The sequence below is a fragment of the Hemibagrus wyckioides genome, linkage group LG27, assembly GCF_019097595.1.
Source record: "Hemibagrus wyckioides isolate EC202008001 linkage group LG27, SWU_Hwy_1.0, whole genome shotgun sequence".
Classification (NCBI taxonomy): Eukaryota; Metazoa; Chordata; class Actinopteri; order Siluriformes; family Bagridae; genus Hemibagrus; species Hemibagrus wyckioides.
The window spans coordinates 6356428-6374770 of NC_080736.1; the positions used below are offsets into that span (position 1 = coordinate 6356428).

The following is an 18343-nucleotide window of genomic DNA, read 5'->3' on the forward strand; positions in this document are numbered from 1 at the left end:
ATATTACTGTAATAATATGTCAGTAGTTTTAAGACGTTGGCGAGTCGTGCGTTTTTATTTATTTTAAATGAATATCGATTAGAGTAGAGATTAAATCGCGTAGATAGACACTGTATTCGTCCCGAAGGGAAATTAACATGAACGACTTATGTATTAACAAATCTGAGAATCTGCATTCATACTATCATTACAGTATTAAAAATAAACATTACACATCCTCATTTCATCCTTAGTTTCTCTAACCCTCACAGCATTACTGTACGTGTTATTATTGTGTATCATAGCACATCAGGAAACAAAAAATAAAAATACACGTAAACGCTTTAAAAAAACACAAAATTACGTAAAAGGCTATAAGATTTCCAACCTACTAAAGGTCCACTAGAGGTCTACTGAGCGGTAAACTCCGAGTTGATCGTGTCCCAGAAATCCCTGCTGTAAATATGCAAATTTGGCCGCCTCTCATTGGACATCACGAGGCATCCAACACGCAGCCTGTGTTAAACTACAAAACGTGTGGATTTATGCGAGCTGAAAGAGTCACTGCGTATATTTATGAAGAGATTAAAATAGTCATCAACTAAGAGCTACTGGACATTAATGTGATAAAGTCCGTCATAGAGTTTTAGTTCAGCCGGTCAGGCACTTACCGTGACTGTGTAACATGTCTCTCTGATCAGGGTCGTGGCCTAAAGCCTGCTCAAAGCTACTTCACTCATGTTTCTCTTCATTTCGTATAAATCTTTCGCCTTTTACTAAAGATTTCCGTGGGGAGGAACACTATGAGTATAAACTAATTTTTTTGTCGCCCTGCTTTATGTGGGGCCCATACTTTGGTGAAAAATAGAAAATTATGTAATTATAGCGGAACATTTTATTTTGAATTATTATACGTTCATACTTACACTTGATCGAAATAATAATTCGGTTGTTTCTTCAGTTTTTTTTAATCCCACAGACAATGTAATGGGAAGTTATACAGCTTGGAATCTGTTTTGGACAATAACTCCAGGTTCAATAAAGTGACTGAGTTACACTTCACCATGATGAATGGTGCTTGAACTAATACAGCTGTATATGTCTCAGCAAAACCTCCATATTCTTTACTTAAGCCTGAATTAGTTGCTTTTCTTACCATTTAACATTTTACCTTCTACCTAGGTTCCTGTTGAATCATTACCCAAATACCTTATGAAAAAAAAAACAAAAAAGAAATCGCATAAACTAGTGATATAAAATGTACACAATTGGCCAGTGGATAATTTCCCAGAAACCCCTGCGTAATATGCAAATAAATCCGTCCCTCATTGGACAGTCGTGACATCACAATATAAAATGGTTAAACCTATACGAGCTAAATCATTAAACACACGTATATCCATGGCAATAAAAGTTTAAATGTAATACTTAATATAATAGTACATTTAATGAACGTGTGTATGTTATAGTGTGGTGTGTGAGACGGAGTGTAAGCATGGTTGGTGTTGTGAACATGGTCTCTTATCACTTCAGCACTCATGGTTCTTATCATAAAAGTAATTATTTGAAGCTAGTCGTATAAGCCAGATATATTATGGATCTTTTTCATGAGAAGGTGGTTTGGAAATAAACAATTCCAAGTTAATTAATGAAATTAAAATTAAAACAGCTCATATGGACGAACGTACAGCACCACTGGGAAGATTTCACTAAACCAATGGCATCTCCATATCTCATAATTGCTCTGGATATGTATTAGACATAATACGTCATTTCAATTCCTTTTCATTCCATCAGACTTAATCATTGATTGGTTTATTACAGCTGAACCAGGTTAGTTTACTTGCCAATCCTGCAACGATCCCATTAGGTAATGAAAGAACAGGTTCACTTCCTATCCTATTTTAGAGAGTGAAATGAGTGACGATCTGAGTTTTCAAATCCAAATCAAGGTTTCAGGTTGAGAGGCGAAGTTTTTTGTTTAGTAACTTTTTAATGTTTGATTAAAGTTAACGTTTCAAATAGTTTCAGTTTCTGTGAGAGTATTGAGTGTACGGTGAAAGATAATCGGCACAGGAAAAGAATGAGGCAATGCAATGCTTGTATTAGGTCAAGCCATACAGGTCACATTACACTGTAAGCTTACTTCAGCTGTACTGTCCATCTTATCCTTTATTTATGATCAACTTTACTTAATTACAGTGGGTCATTATGCACTTTTAGAATTTCTTAAGGATATTTTGATGCAGTAATGGATGGTCTGCTGGTGCTCAAGCTATCGTCTGCTGATCCCTTGTCCAAGGAGACTTGTTGATTATATGGCTTCTTGAAACTTATCACATGTCCCATGAGCCATAATCTATGCACACAAGTGAAAATTTGTTTGTCTTTCCCCTTCATCATCCTTGTCCTCTTTAGTATCTGCCTTCACCAAGAAACCAAAAAGTCTGACTGTTGAGGTTGGGGCCATGGTGTTATTTGAAGCACAGACTGAGAAGGAAGATGCCAAAGTAAGATGGCAACGGGATACCAAAGACATCACAGGAAGTGATAAATACATAATATCTGCAGAAGGCAACAAGCACTCACTCACCATAAGCAATGCTGCGCCTGAAGATGCAGCAGGATATGCAGTTATATCCGGAGGCTCAAAAGTCAAATTTGAGCTTAAGGTCAAAGAAGCAGAGGGTGGGTTAGCCAAGGTTTTTGGTACTTTGGTGCTCACGTTTGTATCTTGAGCTCATTTCAGTCCTGTTTGCACCATTATGTCACTTTTTGATCGTACCAGCTCTTTACTTTGGATAATCACACAGCACCTTTGTCACATCCCTTTGCACTGCCACTTTGTGTGATTCCACTTGAACTGATAAAACACTTTTCTGCGTTCACACATCATGTTAACATCTGATCAACTTCCAGCCTGATTCTGACCCAATTTCATACACACAACAACTCTTATTTTTTTTTTAGACAGAGCACTTCTGATCTTCCCTTAGCTGAGCTATTAATAGCAGGCCTGTCTACAGCAGCTCAGTCCAAACCTTGATGACCTTTGGCTCTGGAGATTGCTTCCCTGAGAGTCTCTTGACAACAAGAACCACAAGCTTTCATGGAAAAACTGATAGTCACTGAGTGCAAAACACAGAAGTGATATTTGGGGAATAAATACTTAGAAGCCTGGCTTTATTTAACAGTATTATCAAGAATAGCTATCAGGCTATTTGAAACTATGTCAAGAGTATTGTAGATAGTCAGAACTTCTGAGAATGTCTCTGTGTTCTGAGTTTGTATTAAAAAACAATTAAGGACACATTTAACACTTTTTTTTTTTACTCGTCTACTTTGATTTCTTCACTTTTACATACTTTTGGACTAACTAACCAAAACACTTCACTGACTTCACATCACAATCACTGATTGAGTTCAGAGCATGCTATGATATTCTTTATAATGTTCTTCAGCCAAAGCACCAGCAAAGGCAGCACTAAAACCCCCAGCTGAAGCAGCGCCCCCTGCTGATGCTCCATCAGAGCCCTCAGTAGATGGCCCACCAGCTGTCCCTGTTCCCTCTGAACCTCCTGCGCAAACTTCAGAGACCAATGATCATGCCCCAGACCATCATGAAGGACACCATGAGGGTAAATCAAGTTTAATTTTTTAACAAAATTGCAGCAAAAAGTAGTACTTTGTTGTTTTTACTACATATACACCTTCTAATACTACTAATAGCTTTCCCACACCTTTTTATTTCTTTCAGAAAACCAGAACCCTGACACGAGGCAGGACCTCACCGGACTCTTTTCAGAAAAACCTCACAGTGGGGAGGTGACTGTGGGTGAGTGAAGGCCATGTTTTAGACAGCACTTGCAAACATACTGTATACAGTGTGGATTTTTTTCCTGTGTTACACAATTCACAAGATTCATATATCTATGTACATAGATCAAAATACATACACAGATACACAGCTGGTGACCAAGCATATCACAAACCTTCTAAGAAGCAACAGAAAATAGTTCACCTTGTCTTTAAAATTGAATCTCAGCCATTCCTCTGGAAATCCAAGAGAGCAAACTTGCCCCTGCTCTCTAGATGGGCATACTCACTCCCTGTGACTAAAAGCTACACTAGTCTGTTAGCTTACATACGCAGAAGAGGGCAGATAGCACATAGCTCCCCTGTGAGCAGTAGTTTGGTAGCTGGCATCACATGTCTCAGAGGAAGTATGTACTAGCCTTCACTTTCCTCGGTTGATCACTGTTGCGTCATAGGAGACAGCTAGTTGGTTAAAATTGTGCATATGACCAAATATATGAAGGATTTAAAAAAATGTGAAGTCTCAGGGACTGCAGCAACATGACTCTGAGCTATTTCCAAGTCATGAGAGTGATATACAGGAGGGTATAGTAAACAAGTAAATGCAAAAAGTCCTCCATCTACCCATCTATGCATCCACAGGTGAGAACATCACCTTTGTGGCAAAAGTGTGTGGAGAGTCCCTGCTGAAGAAACCCACTGTCACATGGTTCAAAGGAAAATGGATGGACTTGGCCAGCAAGTCAGGAAAACACCTGCAGCTGAAAGAGCACTATGACCGCAACACCAAGGTGTGCAGTGACCTTTGTTATGTAGTCGCTTATAGCAGGCCTAGTTATGTTCCCTAATACTTTTTATTAATACTGTTCAGTGCAAAAGATTCATCCTCTGGTGAATATCTATAAAATAGATAGATTTAAGATAGATACATAGGTCGGTGGCAAAAGATTATTAAAATGACAGAATTTTACAGTCATAAAAGCAGATAAAATAGATAAAATAAAATTCTGATGTATATCAAAATAATTTGAGGTACTCTCAGGTGTCAAAATCTGGCACATCAGAGTACAAAACACACAATTTCACTGGAAATTGGAAATTTCATTGCACAGGTGGCAACCTATCACGGTACCACGCTTGTATTAACTGAGCTCTTGAGAGCGACCCATTCTTTCACAAATGTTTCTAGAAGCAGTCTGCATGCCTAGGTGCTCGATTTTATACACCCTTGGCCAGGGAAGTGATTGGAGGGGTGTCCCAAAACTTTTGGCAATATAATGTATTGTCTTCATTTTGTGATGGGGGTTTGAAAACTTTTGCACTTGATTGTAAATATTGGTATTATTGCAGAAATGAACAATAAATGAAAATTTCAGCTAGTTAAATGTAATTATTTGACATTTTTAGCTAGCGTAATTATTGTACACGTAGAAAAGACCACGCAATAGACTATGTAATTAAACTGTAAACTCTCTCACAGACGTATACCTTCGAGATGCACATCATTGCAGCCAAAGCTAATTTTGCAGGAGGATATCGATGTGAAGTGTCATCCAGAGACAAGTTTGACAGCTGTAATTTTGAGTTGACCGTGCATGGTGAGTATCAGTACAGCAGTGTTCTTGCTAGAAAAAATAAATCTGCAGTACACACACCCATCTGGGGGCCTTTCTGGTAGAAATATGTTATTCCAAGCAAGAATGACCTTTTTTTTTTTAAATACTGGGTTTGCTGTACATAACTAATGGGTGTGAGAGGCATATCAATACACTTCCAAGGAAAATACCCAGATTCAAGACTTGGTGAATGAAATGATTGATTGAATCGAACAAAATGTGCTCTGAGGACGTCTGCTGCCGTTATTGTCGTCTCCTCGGTATTTCAGAAATGCAGTGAAAAGAACCTGAGAGTAACTTAAATCTAGTGTGGTGAGTCAGTCTGAGAGCTGGAAGTGTTTTTGAGAGTTAGCTAGTAGAAGATGCTTGTACTGTAAGTAAAGTAAAGAGAACACAGTGTGCATACGTGTACATAAGTCTGTAGGTAGACTTAACTGATTGTCGTCTCTCTAATTCCCTTACAGAGGTTCAAACAGTGGAAGGGTTCGACATTCGTGCCGCATTCAGACGCACGTGAGTGGTCTATTTTCGTTTTACTTTGTGAGTTGATAACTAATTGATGTTAAATAATTAGTGCTGTTTGGGTTTACGGGAAAATATTATATCAAAGAGGAAAAACATGTTTAATCATCTCATTACTTGGACGTACTAATCATTCAGGAGCATAACTGCAGGCGGTAAGAAGAGGATGTCAGCAACGGGAAGGTAGCTAATGGGGTTTGTTGCAATGGCAAAGGGCATATTCATGCACTTAAAGCTCATGGGAAAATGAGCTTGATTTCTCACCAAAAGGAGGGTGTTTTGGTTTTTCATATTCATTTCCTTTGACTTCTTTTCTCAATCCCTTTCTTGTCTTCACTTTTATCTCTCTGTCTGAGAACATTTAAAGAGAGTTGACTCATATAACTGAAGTATGTTCCTTTGTGAGTCACTCTCTGAGAAAGCCTTGAACCCCCCCCATCTCTCTCTCTCTCTCTCTCTCTCTCTCTCTCTCTCTCTCTCTGTCACTCTTTCAGAAACATTCTGTCTCACTTTTCATCTTCACTCCTCATGAGGACAGACATCCAGCCCTCCTTTTTGGCATAAAATTAGCTTTAAATGATTAAATGAATATGGTTCCCCTATCCACTGATCCTTTACAAGTGCAGTTCCAGTGACTGAGAGACTGATTCATGTAAAATAGTGCAAATCTTATTGGGCAGATCAACATAAAACAGCAACGCTTCTAAAACAATTCTTTTATGCTTCATTAATGCTAGCTCTTGGATGGCTCTCTGTGCACTGCGACTGAAACGTTGTAAAAATCAGCGGTGTCAGTTGCACAAATGAATTCTCCTTAGCATGTCTTCTACCCTTTCATCTTGCAACGTGATCTTGAAGTGGTCATCAGCCCTCTTATTGCTCTCACACGCGCAAACTCTCAAAATGAAAACTCAGAGTAGAGATGGGTGCTAGCTGCCCTTCTCTAATAGCCATAATAAGGCTTTTGATAAATTCAGAGAGGCTTCTGATCATCTTCTGGGTTTGACGTAGCTTTGCTTCTACATCAAGGTCTAAGCTTTGATTTTTTCAAAGCAAGAAATGGATTTGCTCTGTGCCAGAGTGCGAGGTTTCATAATCAAGCCGACGTGAATGATCACTTTATTGGGTTCACAAGGACAGACTAATTACACTGATTTCAGTATAATATGTATATCCATATTATGCATTCAGCATGTTTCACATCGCGTGTATCTATCCTACACAGATTTCTACACTAACAGTGATAAAACTTCGTTGTAGTACATGTCAGAAACAGTGTGTTAATGCTCATTGTGTGTGTGTGGCTGATTTCCTGCTGCAGTAGCACAGATTCAGGAGATGCAGGAGAGCTGGACTTTAGCGGTTTACTCAAAAAGAGGTGAGTCTCTATATATTAAATAAACACTGCTAAGTGTTTGAAGTATCCCATGTCAAAATGCAAAAGACATTCAAGTATATTACCGAGATTTAAGTAACCTACCAGATTCATTTTTAAATGTTTAAAGCGATTTTATTATGAGTATATTAAATATTCAGCCATATCTATTTGGTCTACATTCAACTATTTGTTTTATGTAGACAGGTTTTTAAACCAGTATAAATTCACTTTAGCATGCATTTATCTAAAAGATATGTCAGTTGTATTTGTTAAAGTGACATTGAACCCATTTATAGCAGTTTTCATAAAAGTGTAGAAATAATTAGCTTGACTTGACTAATGAAACTAACCGGTCAACATACAACAGATAACACATTATTGTAAATGGCAATGGTAAGATTTTGGTCTGTGGCCACAGGTAGCATTTGTACGATCAGTGATGTTAGGATGTACTTTCATTATACTATGATTTGTACCCACACCAGAGCGCTTTTGGATTCTGATTGGTCAGAAGGATTTGGTTATTGTTCTCTAAAAGCAACTCTGATTGTAGTTCTCACAGGTTATTGTTTTTATAGTAACAACGTACATAGGGAGCTGTGTGGTGGACTTATACACTGATCAGCCATAACATTATGAGCAGTGACAGGTGAAGTGAATAACACTGATTATCTCCTCTTCACCTGTTAGTGGGTGGGATATATTAGGCAGCAAGTGAACATTTTGTCCTCAAAGTTGATGTGTTAGAAGCAGGAAAAATGGGCAAGTGTAAGGATTTGAGCGAGTTTGACAAATTGCGATGGCTAAAATTGCAGCTCGTACAGGGTTTTCCCGGTTTGCAGTGGTCAGTATCTATCAAAAATGGTCCGAGGAAGGAACAGTGGTGAACCGGTGACACTGTCATGGGTGACCATTGATGCCTGTGTGGTCCAAGCAAACAGATAAGCTACTGTTGCTCCAACTGCTGAATAAGTTAATGCTGGTTCTGATAGAAAGGTGTCAGAATACACAGTGCATCACATTTTGCTGTGTGTGGGGCTGCATAGCCGCAGACAAGTCAGGGAGCCCAGGTGGTCATAATGTTAGCCTGGTCGGTGTACAGTCTTTAAGAACCAGCTGTAGATTTTGTGGTTTTCTGTGAGCATTTTTGAAAGGAGTCTCCAGTGTCAGTGCTAGAGGTAAATTCTTTACTACAGAAGGCAGTGTGGTTTCCTATTCTTACTATCAGGATAGCGATTCCTGTTTCATGGACATTTCTTCATATTAAAAATCTTGTGTTTTATATTATTTTTATCTGACCGCCGTCATATTTTCTTTCCTCACATAACCGCACCTCTTACCGTGTCCTTACTCCTCATAATTTACATATGTTCTAAAGTATGTTATGTTTTTGTAAGGAACACCTAGTTTCTTTTTTTCTGTGCATGAATCTGCTCATCTTTTACACCTACAACCATAATATAATGTTCCTGTCTGTCACCATGATGTTGCCTGATGGTAAAATGTATTGATCTCAGTTTAAATAATGAATGAATGAATGCATGTGGAGTGACTATATGTGCTGCAGTAATGAATATTTCTGTACACATAGTTGGTCATTTCATTGGTTGTTTGTACTCTTTTCTCTCCTCTTGTGTGTGTGATCTTCGAATGTAGAGAGTAAGTGACTGATTGGACACTGGTTTGCCTTCCGCATGACGAGTGCTGATGTTAGCATCACGCTGGCATAGCTTAGCAACTATAGCAACTTTCCTTGCTACGAGCATAACTATTCACAATTCTCAGTCCAGTCTGGTTCGGTTCAGTGATTAGGGCACAGGATTAGGGCACACATTACACACATGTGAATGACTAAGGATCACTTTAGAATCACTTTTCTTTCAGTTTTAGATCACATATCATTTCTGGTACGGATAAATTAGTCGAATCACACATACGAATGCACTTCAACTCACACATAATGTGCATGTAGAAGTATATGGATTGCTCTCACGGAATATTTGAACAGCACAATTGATTCCCACAAAGCATAACACACAGGCTAATATTTTCCTGTCTACAATATTTTCTGAAAATATCTTCTGCCTTATCCTGAAATTTGAATTTACTATAGCAACATGAGACCAGTGGTTTCCCAGATGTTTGTAGCCCAACATATTGTTATTCGATTTTTAATTAGATTAGATGTGCTACGCATTATTGGTGGGCTGTTGAATTGTGTGCGCTAACCTGCTCTGGTTTGTCTTGTCATGGCGTGGGTTCTGCTTCTGACTAAGTGCAGCAGTTTCTTAAAAAGTGGCCAACGGTAAGAATCGAATCATCCCTGTACCTATTTATTATGCGTTTTTGTTTTCTTCTTCTTCTCCTCCCGCTTTCTGCCATTTGCTTTGGCATATGTGCTGATGATGATGGTTCTAACAGTAGTGCTGAAAGCAGTGGCCATGTCTCCAGCTTTGAGCTAAACATTCCTCAGCATTGAATTCAAGTGACTTTTTAGGCTTCAGCTTGTTGAATCTCGCCTGTTTGAATGAGCCCTTAATAACAGACGGTTCCCTCTGACTGGCAGCATGGTTCAGGTGAGCAATGAGCCTGATGTGGATGTATGGGAAATCCTGAGCAAGGCTCCGCCCACTGAGTACGAGAAGATCGCCTTCCAGTACGGCATCACAGATCTAAGGGGCATGCTGAAGAGATTGAAGAAGATGAAAAAGGAAGAGAAGAAGAGCGCAGGTTTGTGTAGAACTTGATCTCTTCTAGAAAGAAACATCGAAATCAGCCCAATACCTGAACAGAAGCTTGAGTACATTATCTGTAAGTTGAATAGTGTGGGAAATAATAGCCTTCAACTGTAGCTGCAAAGAAAAGAAGTCTTTTCCCCTAACTGAGCACCATGTCTGTGTTTATACTGGTGAAATGTCTTGCCTTTAAGGAAAAGGGGCAGGTCTAAGGGAGCAGCTCATTTCTGGCTGGAGGGGAGACTCATTTCTGGGTCAGAAAAAAGTAAAGGAGATTAAAATAAAAAGAAATATAATGTACAGCAATGCTTAACATTCTAAGATGCATTAGAAAATCATTATTGCAGTCTAAAACAATTTAAACATTACAAATAGCCCCTTTAATAATATGATAAAAGTATGTGCCCCACTGTATGTATATTACAAGGGCCACTGAACTTTTATTTTGTGTATCATGTTCCATATTCACAGTTGTCTACCCCTTGAACACATTTGTGAATTGAGTAAATAATGAATTCATGTATATGGATTGATTCTATGTGTTGCAGTAATTCATATTTCTGCACATATTTGGGCTGCAATTTATAAAACAGAATTCATTTCATTATGATAATAATGTTTTATTGTTGTTTTCTCTCCTCTTTGTCTGTGATCTTCACATGTAGAGTGTAAGTGACCGAATATACGCACATCTGGTTTGCTATCCACGTGTGCTAATGTTAGCATCACGCTGGCTTAGCATGTTCTATGCTACTTTTGCTACCAGCCTAACGTTTCACAATCCAGGGCACTGTTTAATGCAAATCGCGTACACATAGTAGAATTAACAAGAACTTTAGAACCACTTTGCCCAAAAATAGTTTTTTTCTTCTTTTGGTACATTTTCTAGTCAGATCATTTTGGATAAGAAATTTTCTCTTAGGGTTCAAATAAAGTATTTAAAGATTGTTGCATACTACTTGCGGTACAGTATAAACCAGTCTTTCACAGCATTTCTCAAAAAGCTGGACACTCTAGCACCCTAACAGATCTTTTAGAACCCTAACAGATCTTGTACTGTACAACCCTAGAAAAGAAGTTTCCATGTCTAACACAATTTGGATGTTCTACACAAGGAACCCTGTGGAGTTGTTCAGAACCTTTTACATTATAAGCCTGTCTTTTACAGCGTTCCTCAAAAAGCTGGACCCAGCCTACCAGGTTGAAAAGGGACACAAGATTAAGCTGCAGATTGAAGTGGCCAATCCTGATGCGGAGGTGAAATGGCTGAAGAACGGACAGGAGATCCAAAAAACAGGAAGGTAATCTTAATAATCTGATCTAGCATGACTAGAATAGCATAATTGAGCAATATTTAAATCCAGGTTTTAGTTTGTAATTAAAAATGCTCATCAAACATAAACTTATACTATAGAGGTCTTTTCCTTGTAAACAAAATGACTAATAAATGATCCATCTATCTCTGCGTTTCTCTCCTGTTCGTGTTTTCCTGGGATGGCTCGGCTCCTGTGCTTTGCTTTGACCGAAACCTACAGCAAGTGAGTGTGTCCAGTTGGTTTGCATGTGAAATAGCACCCGGTGTGATGAAGGACACTGAGACTTGATAGCACTAGTTTTCTATAGAAACATGTGACAGCTGCTCTTGATTTATTCTTGGCTTATAATGGAGCTGACAATACCAAAAATTTGTCCATTTTTGGAAGTGAAATTTCAAAAGTATCTATCACGCCATGCTAGTCATCCCATATTTAGAATTTGTCGAATGGTTTTTGTCTCCTTCTACAAAGAAAAGTAGGGAAAAAAAACTATTTATTTTTGCTGTTCCTCTAGGTATATCTTTGAGAGTGTCGGGAATAAACGTTTCCTCACAATCAACAACTGTTCCCTGGCTGATGATGCGGCATACACCTGCATCGTGGGAGAAGAAAAAAGCTTCACTGAGCTCTTTGTGAAAGGTACGTGATGATGAGGACTGACGTGGTGTTTTAGCATTTCTGAAGTTTGTGATTCATCTCTCCATTTATTTCTCAGAGCCTCCTGTTCTGATTGTGCGTAATCTCGAGGATCAGATGGCGATGAAGGGAGACAGAGTAGAATTTGAGTGTGAGGTCTCTGAGGAAGGAGCTTATGTCAAGTGGTAAGATTTTTTATCTATGAACTTATTCCCCGCTAAACACATCTAAATCAGTAAAAAGGTCCTACTTTCGACACAGAATGTGAACCCCCCCCCAAAAAAACCCCTCTGAATACCAGCATGAGAAGGGGTGAAACTGATTAAAGAGTACTACAGTGTCAAGGAACAAGCTTTAAGAAAAGACTGATTTCATTGCAGAAGCATGTCTATTTCGACTGTGTGAGATTCCTCAGATGTCCAGAAGATGGCATGCATGTCCTGTATTGAACAGAGCAGCTGCCAGGCTTTGGCTGACTCAACCTGGCGGATAGAAATGGTGCAAAAGTGTGTGTGTGTGTGTGTGTGTGTGTGAAAATGAGTGAGTGAATGAGCCGTGGCTTCACCTGATCTAGATCCAAGGCTGTATATCACCCAGCAGCTCTGTAAATTATCAGCCCTCTGAAAAGGTCATGCCAGCCTTTTAGCAGCTCTGCAGTGTCCTTCAACCAAAATGAGAAAGTCACCGTTGGTTCATGGTGACTGCCTTTAATGTGCCACAGAGGATGCATTTCTGGAGCTAGATAGTCTGCTAAAATGTTTCTGAGCACTAAAGAGTATACGGATGAAGAAAAACCTCGGAGAGTAAGTGAAAAATGATCAAGGTCACTTCGGTCTCATCGTGCTTGTCATGAGGCCTTTTATTTGACAATATCAGCGTCATGAGTCATGAGAACTAACAAATTAAAGCTCAAATTATTTTAACAGGATGAGGTGTGATGAGGATTTTGTGTACACCTTCCAGGTATAGACATCAGAATATAACAAGATCACAATGTCTTGAGCTTTATGCAACTATTAATGTCTTATTTTAATGAGTTTTGGTTTATTGAAACCCCATGTACCATTTCATTTTATGTACAAAATATTGCTCCTTGAGGCTCTAGCATGTCTACACCTTGATAAGCATTCCAATCATGGAAAAAATAACATCATGGTGGTTAGAAACAAAATAGAGGCAGTTTTATAACCACTTTTCATATTTGCAGGGAAAAAGATGGAGTTGAGCTTACTCGGGATGAATCCTTTAAGTACCGCTTCAAGAAAGACGGCTGCAAACACTCACTCATCATCAACGATGTCACCAAGGAGGATTGTGGCCACTACCGAGTGAAGACCAATGGAGGGCAATCTCTTGCTGAGCTCATGGTGCAGGGTGGGTGGTTTATTTTAGCACTGGTGTTTATCATGTGGTTTTCCTCTCTGCTAAATTCTGTACATTCCAGTTCTGTACGTAAAACTGATTTACATAAAGGCTCTCTTTAAAAGTGGTAAAATGGGTTAAAGCTAATGTATCATGATTGATATTTATCTTACTCTAGAGTTTTTGGCTTAAAAGACAGATTGAAGCCATCTGTCAGTCACAGCCGCTGCATGACAAGCCACATGTCCATCAAGGCAGACAGAATTGTAGTCCAAAATAAACCTCCAGAATTCCACTGGGCATTCTTCACTCCCTGCTATCTCCTTTAAACCCCGCCTCTTTGTGGTCCTGTCACTCAAAAATCACCTCTGTTTGTCAGCCCGGTAAACACGCTTGACAGGCCCATAGCACATGCTTACAGCGTGCACAATGCACAGATGCCAGCTATTTTCAGACTGCGAGGGTCATATATTTTAACCGAGCAGGTGACTGTTTCTTTCCTTCTTCCTCTCCATAACCTAATTCTTACCCTGGTCTATTTCCCAAACAGATTTACATCAGTTGTTGTCCTTTACTCTTGCATCCCTCAGTGACCTTTTGTGCTGTGGTGCTTCTGGAAACTCCAGACAATGAGACAATTCACTGTCCTTAAATCTCTTATAAATCCATCTGGACACTCAGTTCCTGCTTGTTTTTTTTTGTTTTTTTAAAAAAGCAACCTGATCCACATCTCCTGCTAGTCTTGACCACTTAATCAAACAGAGAAGGTGCCAAACATGAGCAGCTGTCCAGCACCTTTGACTGTCTGCCAGACTTCCAGGAGGACCATTGCTCCCCAGTAACTCTCCTTTAATTATACCACCTCTAGCTAATGAGCTCTGGGTGTATGTCTGCTACAGCAATAAAATACTACTATGTGATTGTTTCAATTAATTCCAATCGGCTAATTCAGCATGCAAATGAGGCAAGAATGTAATTGGATATATTCAGTGATGGGAAGTGACAAAAGTCACTCTCTTTCTTCTTTTAAACAGACTGGGAAGATAAGAATAGTGTGTCTTATTAATTGTGATTTATTCATACCCTGACTGAAAACCTACCGTTAAATAGAAACTACACATAAAAATATATACCTCATTTGCAAATTGCCAAATTGCCTAGTGTTGGATGTCTAACTAGAGTATTACCTTGTTAGCTCCATGGCAAATAATTATTCGATCAATAACAGCCATTACTCCTTTACATTTTACTTATTTATCTCAACAGGAATGCAACAATTTAATGAAGCTACAGTATTTTCTCACTCCCATGCTGATTCTTTCTTTCACTTATTCCAAACCCTTAATTCATTGTGCCAGTTGTGTTTGCCCTTTTCCCATTAGAAAAGCAACTGGAGGTGTATCAGAACATTGCTGACCTGACAGTAAAAGCTAAGGAAGAGGCAGTGTTTAAGTGTGAGGTGTCTGATGAGAACGTCAGAGGAACCTGGTACAAAAATGGAGTGGAGGTGAAGCCTGATGCTAGAACCCACATCACCCACATTGGCCGGTAAGGCTGTGGCAGTTGAAAAACTGTAGGGGTTTCAGGTCAGTTCCAGACCTGGAAAACCATTAGTTGAGGTTACTTCTCAGAGATGTGATTCAGTAAAGCAGGGGAATCACTAATATGCATTTAACTCTGGGCCCTCAGGTCTGTATTTGGACCTCTCCTGCTGAAATGTAAAACTTGTCTATTATACTGTCTGTCTCGCCAGAATTCACAAGCTCGCTATTGATGATGTCCGTCCAGAAGACGAAGGCGACTACACCTTTATCCCTGAAGGCTATGCTTTTAACCTTTCTGCCAAACTGAACTTCTTGGGTACAAAATTTTCCGATGCCTTAGTCGTCATTCTTCAGCATGGTTAACAGTATGATATTTCAAATTATTATTTTTATTTATGTTTCCAGAGGTCAAGATCGACTATGTCCCTCGTCAAGGTAAGAATAAAAAGACTACACAGTAGAGGGCCAGTTTTGAACTTCTGCCAGTTAGTAAGTAGGGCACTTATGCTGAGATAAATCGTTTGGCAAATCGCACAGTTTTCCACTTACAACAAATTTAGTCGATCATCCAAGACCTATTTGGTGTTCGATGTTAATGTCATTACTTTACCTCTTGAAACTGTAAGGTTGATGTTGCAAAGTAAGGGAAATTTGTCTCGCCCAAAATCTTTGGTGTTAATGTCTGCTTCAAACCACATACACTTCTTCAGTGATATCAAACAGATTTGGTGATTTAGTTTAAGCCACGTTATGACTTACTGAAATCTATAAACATGAATAAAGACTTTATGTAAATAACTGCTGTAATTTTACAAAAGTAGCAATCTCAGGCCACTGGAATAACATTCTCCCTCTAGGCTTTCCAGTATTTGATAATGGAGTTGTACCAAAAAGATGGAAGTTATGGAGATATAAATATAGTTTCAGTCTGAAGTAAAAATTTGTAAATAGGGATTCACACACATTTTAACAGACTATATTAGCCCTACATAGATACAATGCAAAACAAAAGCAACATCTGGATTTATTTAACTTCATATGAAGTATAGTTTGTCTCATATAAAACTTATACTTATGAATCAGATTCCTAAAGATGAACACAGCATGGTTGAGCTCACACTAAATCCACCAAGCATGCTGCCGACATTAAAGGCCGAATAAAAAGTCAGGACTTTTTTTAATATTCAGATCCTCCCAAGATCCATTTGGACTGCCTTGGCCAAACTGCAGATTCCACCATCTTGGTTGTGGCCGGAAACAAGCTGCGACTGGATGTGCCAATCACTGGAGATCCCGCCCCAACAGTGGTTTGGACGAAGTCAGATAAGGTGGGGAAAATACATTTATTAATTTATTAATTAATTTATTTATTTACATTTAAATATTATGTAGTATTATTATGTATGATCGGCTATATTATAATGTATTTTTATGTTTTGTATTTTCATCAATTGGCCATTAATGGATGAGAAATGATAGATAGATAGATAGACAGACAGACAGACAGACAGACAGACAGACAGACAGACAGACAGACAGACAGATAGATAGATAGATAGATAGATAGATAGATAGATAGATAGATAGATAGATAGATAGATTTGCAGAAATAATGCACATCATGGCATTCGCCATTAACAAGCACCACTGCACTGTAGTCCTAAACATTTTCCTTTAACATTGAGTAAAGAGTCCCAAGCATGAAGGCTTCAGACCAAAGCTTTTAAGCCCACACAGGTAAGTTTTGGGAAGAGTTTTCCTCAACAACTTCCTGATATGTCACGGATAGTCACGTGCGGAAAGGTTTGTATTGGAGCAGGATGCTGAAAGTTGGACCTGTCACCCTACACTTAGTCTTAAACACAGCCTCACCGCTTTTGCTCTGCTTGTGTAGGATAAATCTAAAAATCCACTGGGAGAAGGGAAAGGGGAACCAGCCTTCATCTGGACTTTGAAGGATGGTGAAGTGAGTTATTGGCCTTTAAACAATAACGCCACCACAATCTCTTGTTATTATGTGCACTTTCGTTGCCCTACGCCGCCGCTGCTATGAGAGTGTCTTCTGACCTTTGTCTTTATTGTCTTTTTACTGCCGCAGCCACTGCATTGTGATACTGTCTTGGTCCAATTCCTATCTGTTTACAGTCATACGGCATTACATGAGGCATAACAGACTTTATAATTAAATCACTTATAATAATAATAATAATCATGTATTATTATATATCTGTTTATTTGTTCATAAGACATTTTTTTCTGTGATGCCCCATGACTATATTGTTTGAAACTGTAATTATTTACTATCTAATACTAACCCAACAAAACAAACTGCTTATTCAGTTCAGTATTTCTACACGACACCAAAGCTTTACTGCAGGCTTTTCTTGAACAGTACTGCATTCAAGGTGAGTGCATGCTTCATATACCTGTTTATGGAAAACCTTTGGTTACCCCATACAAACACAGAAGGTAAGAAAGGAATACAGAAAGGACATGATACGCTATATTCCATTTTGATCTTAATGCCTCCTCATCCGGTCTCTGGTTTTGCATCTTGACTGATTGTTGCTTGGTCCGGAAGTTGGAACTGTGCTCAGTGTAGGTTAGTGTGATTTAAACATGGCTGCTATAAAAATAAATACTGATCTGTAAAAAACTGTTGTTGGTTTATAAGGTCTTGACAGACTCAAGTGGACGTGTCCATGTGGAGAGCGCAAGGGGACACTGCATCTTAACTATTGAGGGGGCGGAGCGTCAGGATGAAGGCGTGTACTCTGTTATTGTACGCAATCCGGCAGGGGAGGATACCGCCGATATTCATGTAAAAGTTGTTGGTAAGATATTTAAATACAGTACATTTACCATGTACAAACCCCTATGGAGTTACGTTTGTGAACATCTAATGACCTTTTGCTGATTAATCATCATTCAATCAACATAAAGTTATTACAGGTTTTATTATCGCAGAAGAACCAAAACTCTATTCTATTCTATTTATGAAGCAAAGAACTATACATTCATTCATCTATTATCTTCTGGCAGATTCATGTTGGAGATTATATAGGGTACAAGCGACATAATTTCTACCAACGTTCCAGTGAGAATTAGCCATCACAGAAACACAAGTGACTTCCTTCCTACAGTCTCAGCCTCTTTATGCCACATCTACATCTATTTATAACTTTAACCATTTTGTATATACTGATTTAGTGTAGTAGTTCATTTACACACCATGGATGGGATGTCGGTCCACCTTTTTCCCCACAAGAATGTAGTAAAAGGGTTCCATCTAGCTAAGGTTTGTCTCCTAAATAACCATTAATGGATTTATGTGGAACCAGATGGTTTCCATTTCTAAACAGCTTCCAAATAGAATGCCTTTCAGAAGCTACAATGCTAAACCATCCAAAGTGATCCTTTTTCTTAAGAGTGAAGGTGT

General features: G+C 38.8%; 1 protein-coding gene and 1 non-coding gene across 2 annotated transcripts in view; both read left to right on the top strand.

Annotated features, from left to right (window-relative positions):
- Window positions 1-18343, top strand: part of mybpc3 (myosin binding protein C3) — a 38275-nt gene that overhangs the window by 5631 nt on the left and 14301 nt on the right. Inside the window, exons 2-22 of the mRNA XM_058381300.1 lie at window positions 2398-2667; window positions 3441-3617; window positions 3737-3814; window positions 4438-4586; window positions 5276-5393; window positions 5876-5924; window positions 6072-6116; window positions 7255-7311; window positions 8968-8970; window positions 9593-9616; window positions 9878-10041; window positions 11215-11347; window positions 11582-11584; window positions 11877-12001; window positions 12078-12183; window positions 13206-13372; window positions 14743-14908; window positions 15114-15220; window positions 15310-15339; window positions 16093-16232; window positions 17579-17738. Of these exons, the coding sequence (XP_058237283.1) occupies window positions 2398-2667; window positions 3441-3617; window positions 3737-3814; window positions 4438-4586; window positions 5276-5393; window positions 5876-5924; window positions 6072-6116; window positions 7255-7311; window positions 8968-8970; window positions 9593-9616; window positions 9878-10041; window positions 11215-11347; window positions 11582-11584; window positions 11877-12001; window positions 12078-12183; window positions 13206-13372; window positions 14743-14908; window positions 15114-15220; window positions 15310-15339; window positions 16093-16232; window positions 17579-17738 (2271 nt within the window). The remainder of the gene's footprint in view (window positions 1-2397; window positions 2668-3440; window positions 3618-3736; window positions 3815-4437; window positions 4587-5275; window positions 5394-5875; window positions 5925-6071; window positions 6117-7254; window positions 7312-8967; window positions 8971-9592; window positions 9617-9877; window positions 10042-11214; window positions 11348-11581; window positions 11585-11876; window positions 12002-12077; window positions 12184-13205; window positions 13373-14742; window positions 14909-15113; window positions 15221-15309; window positions 15340-16092; window positions 16233-17578; window positions 17739-18343) is intronic.
- LOC131347932 (U5 spliceosomal RNA) lies at window positions 712-827 on the top strand. The gene has a single exon (XR_009203857.1). It is a non-coding gene; the product is annotated as a U5 spliceosomal RNA (small nuclear RNA).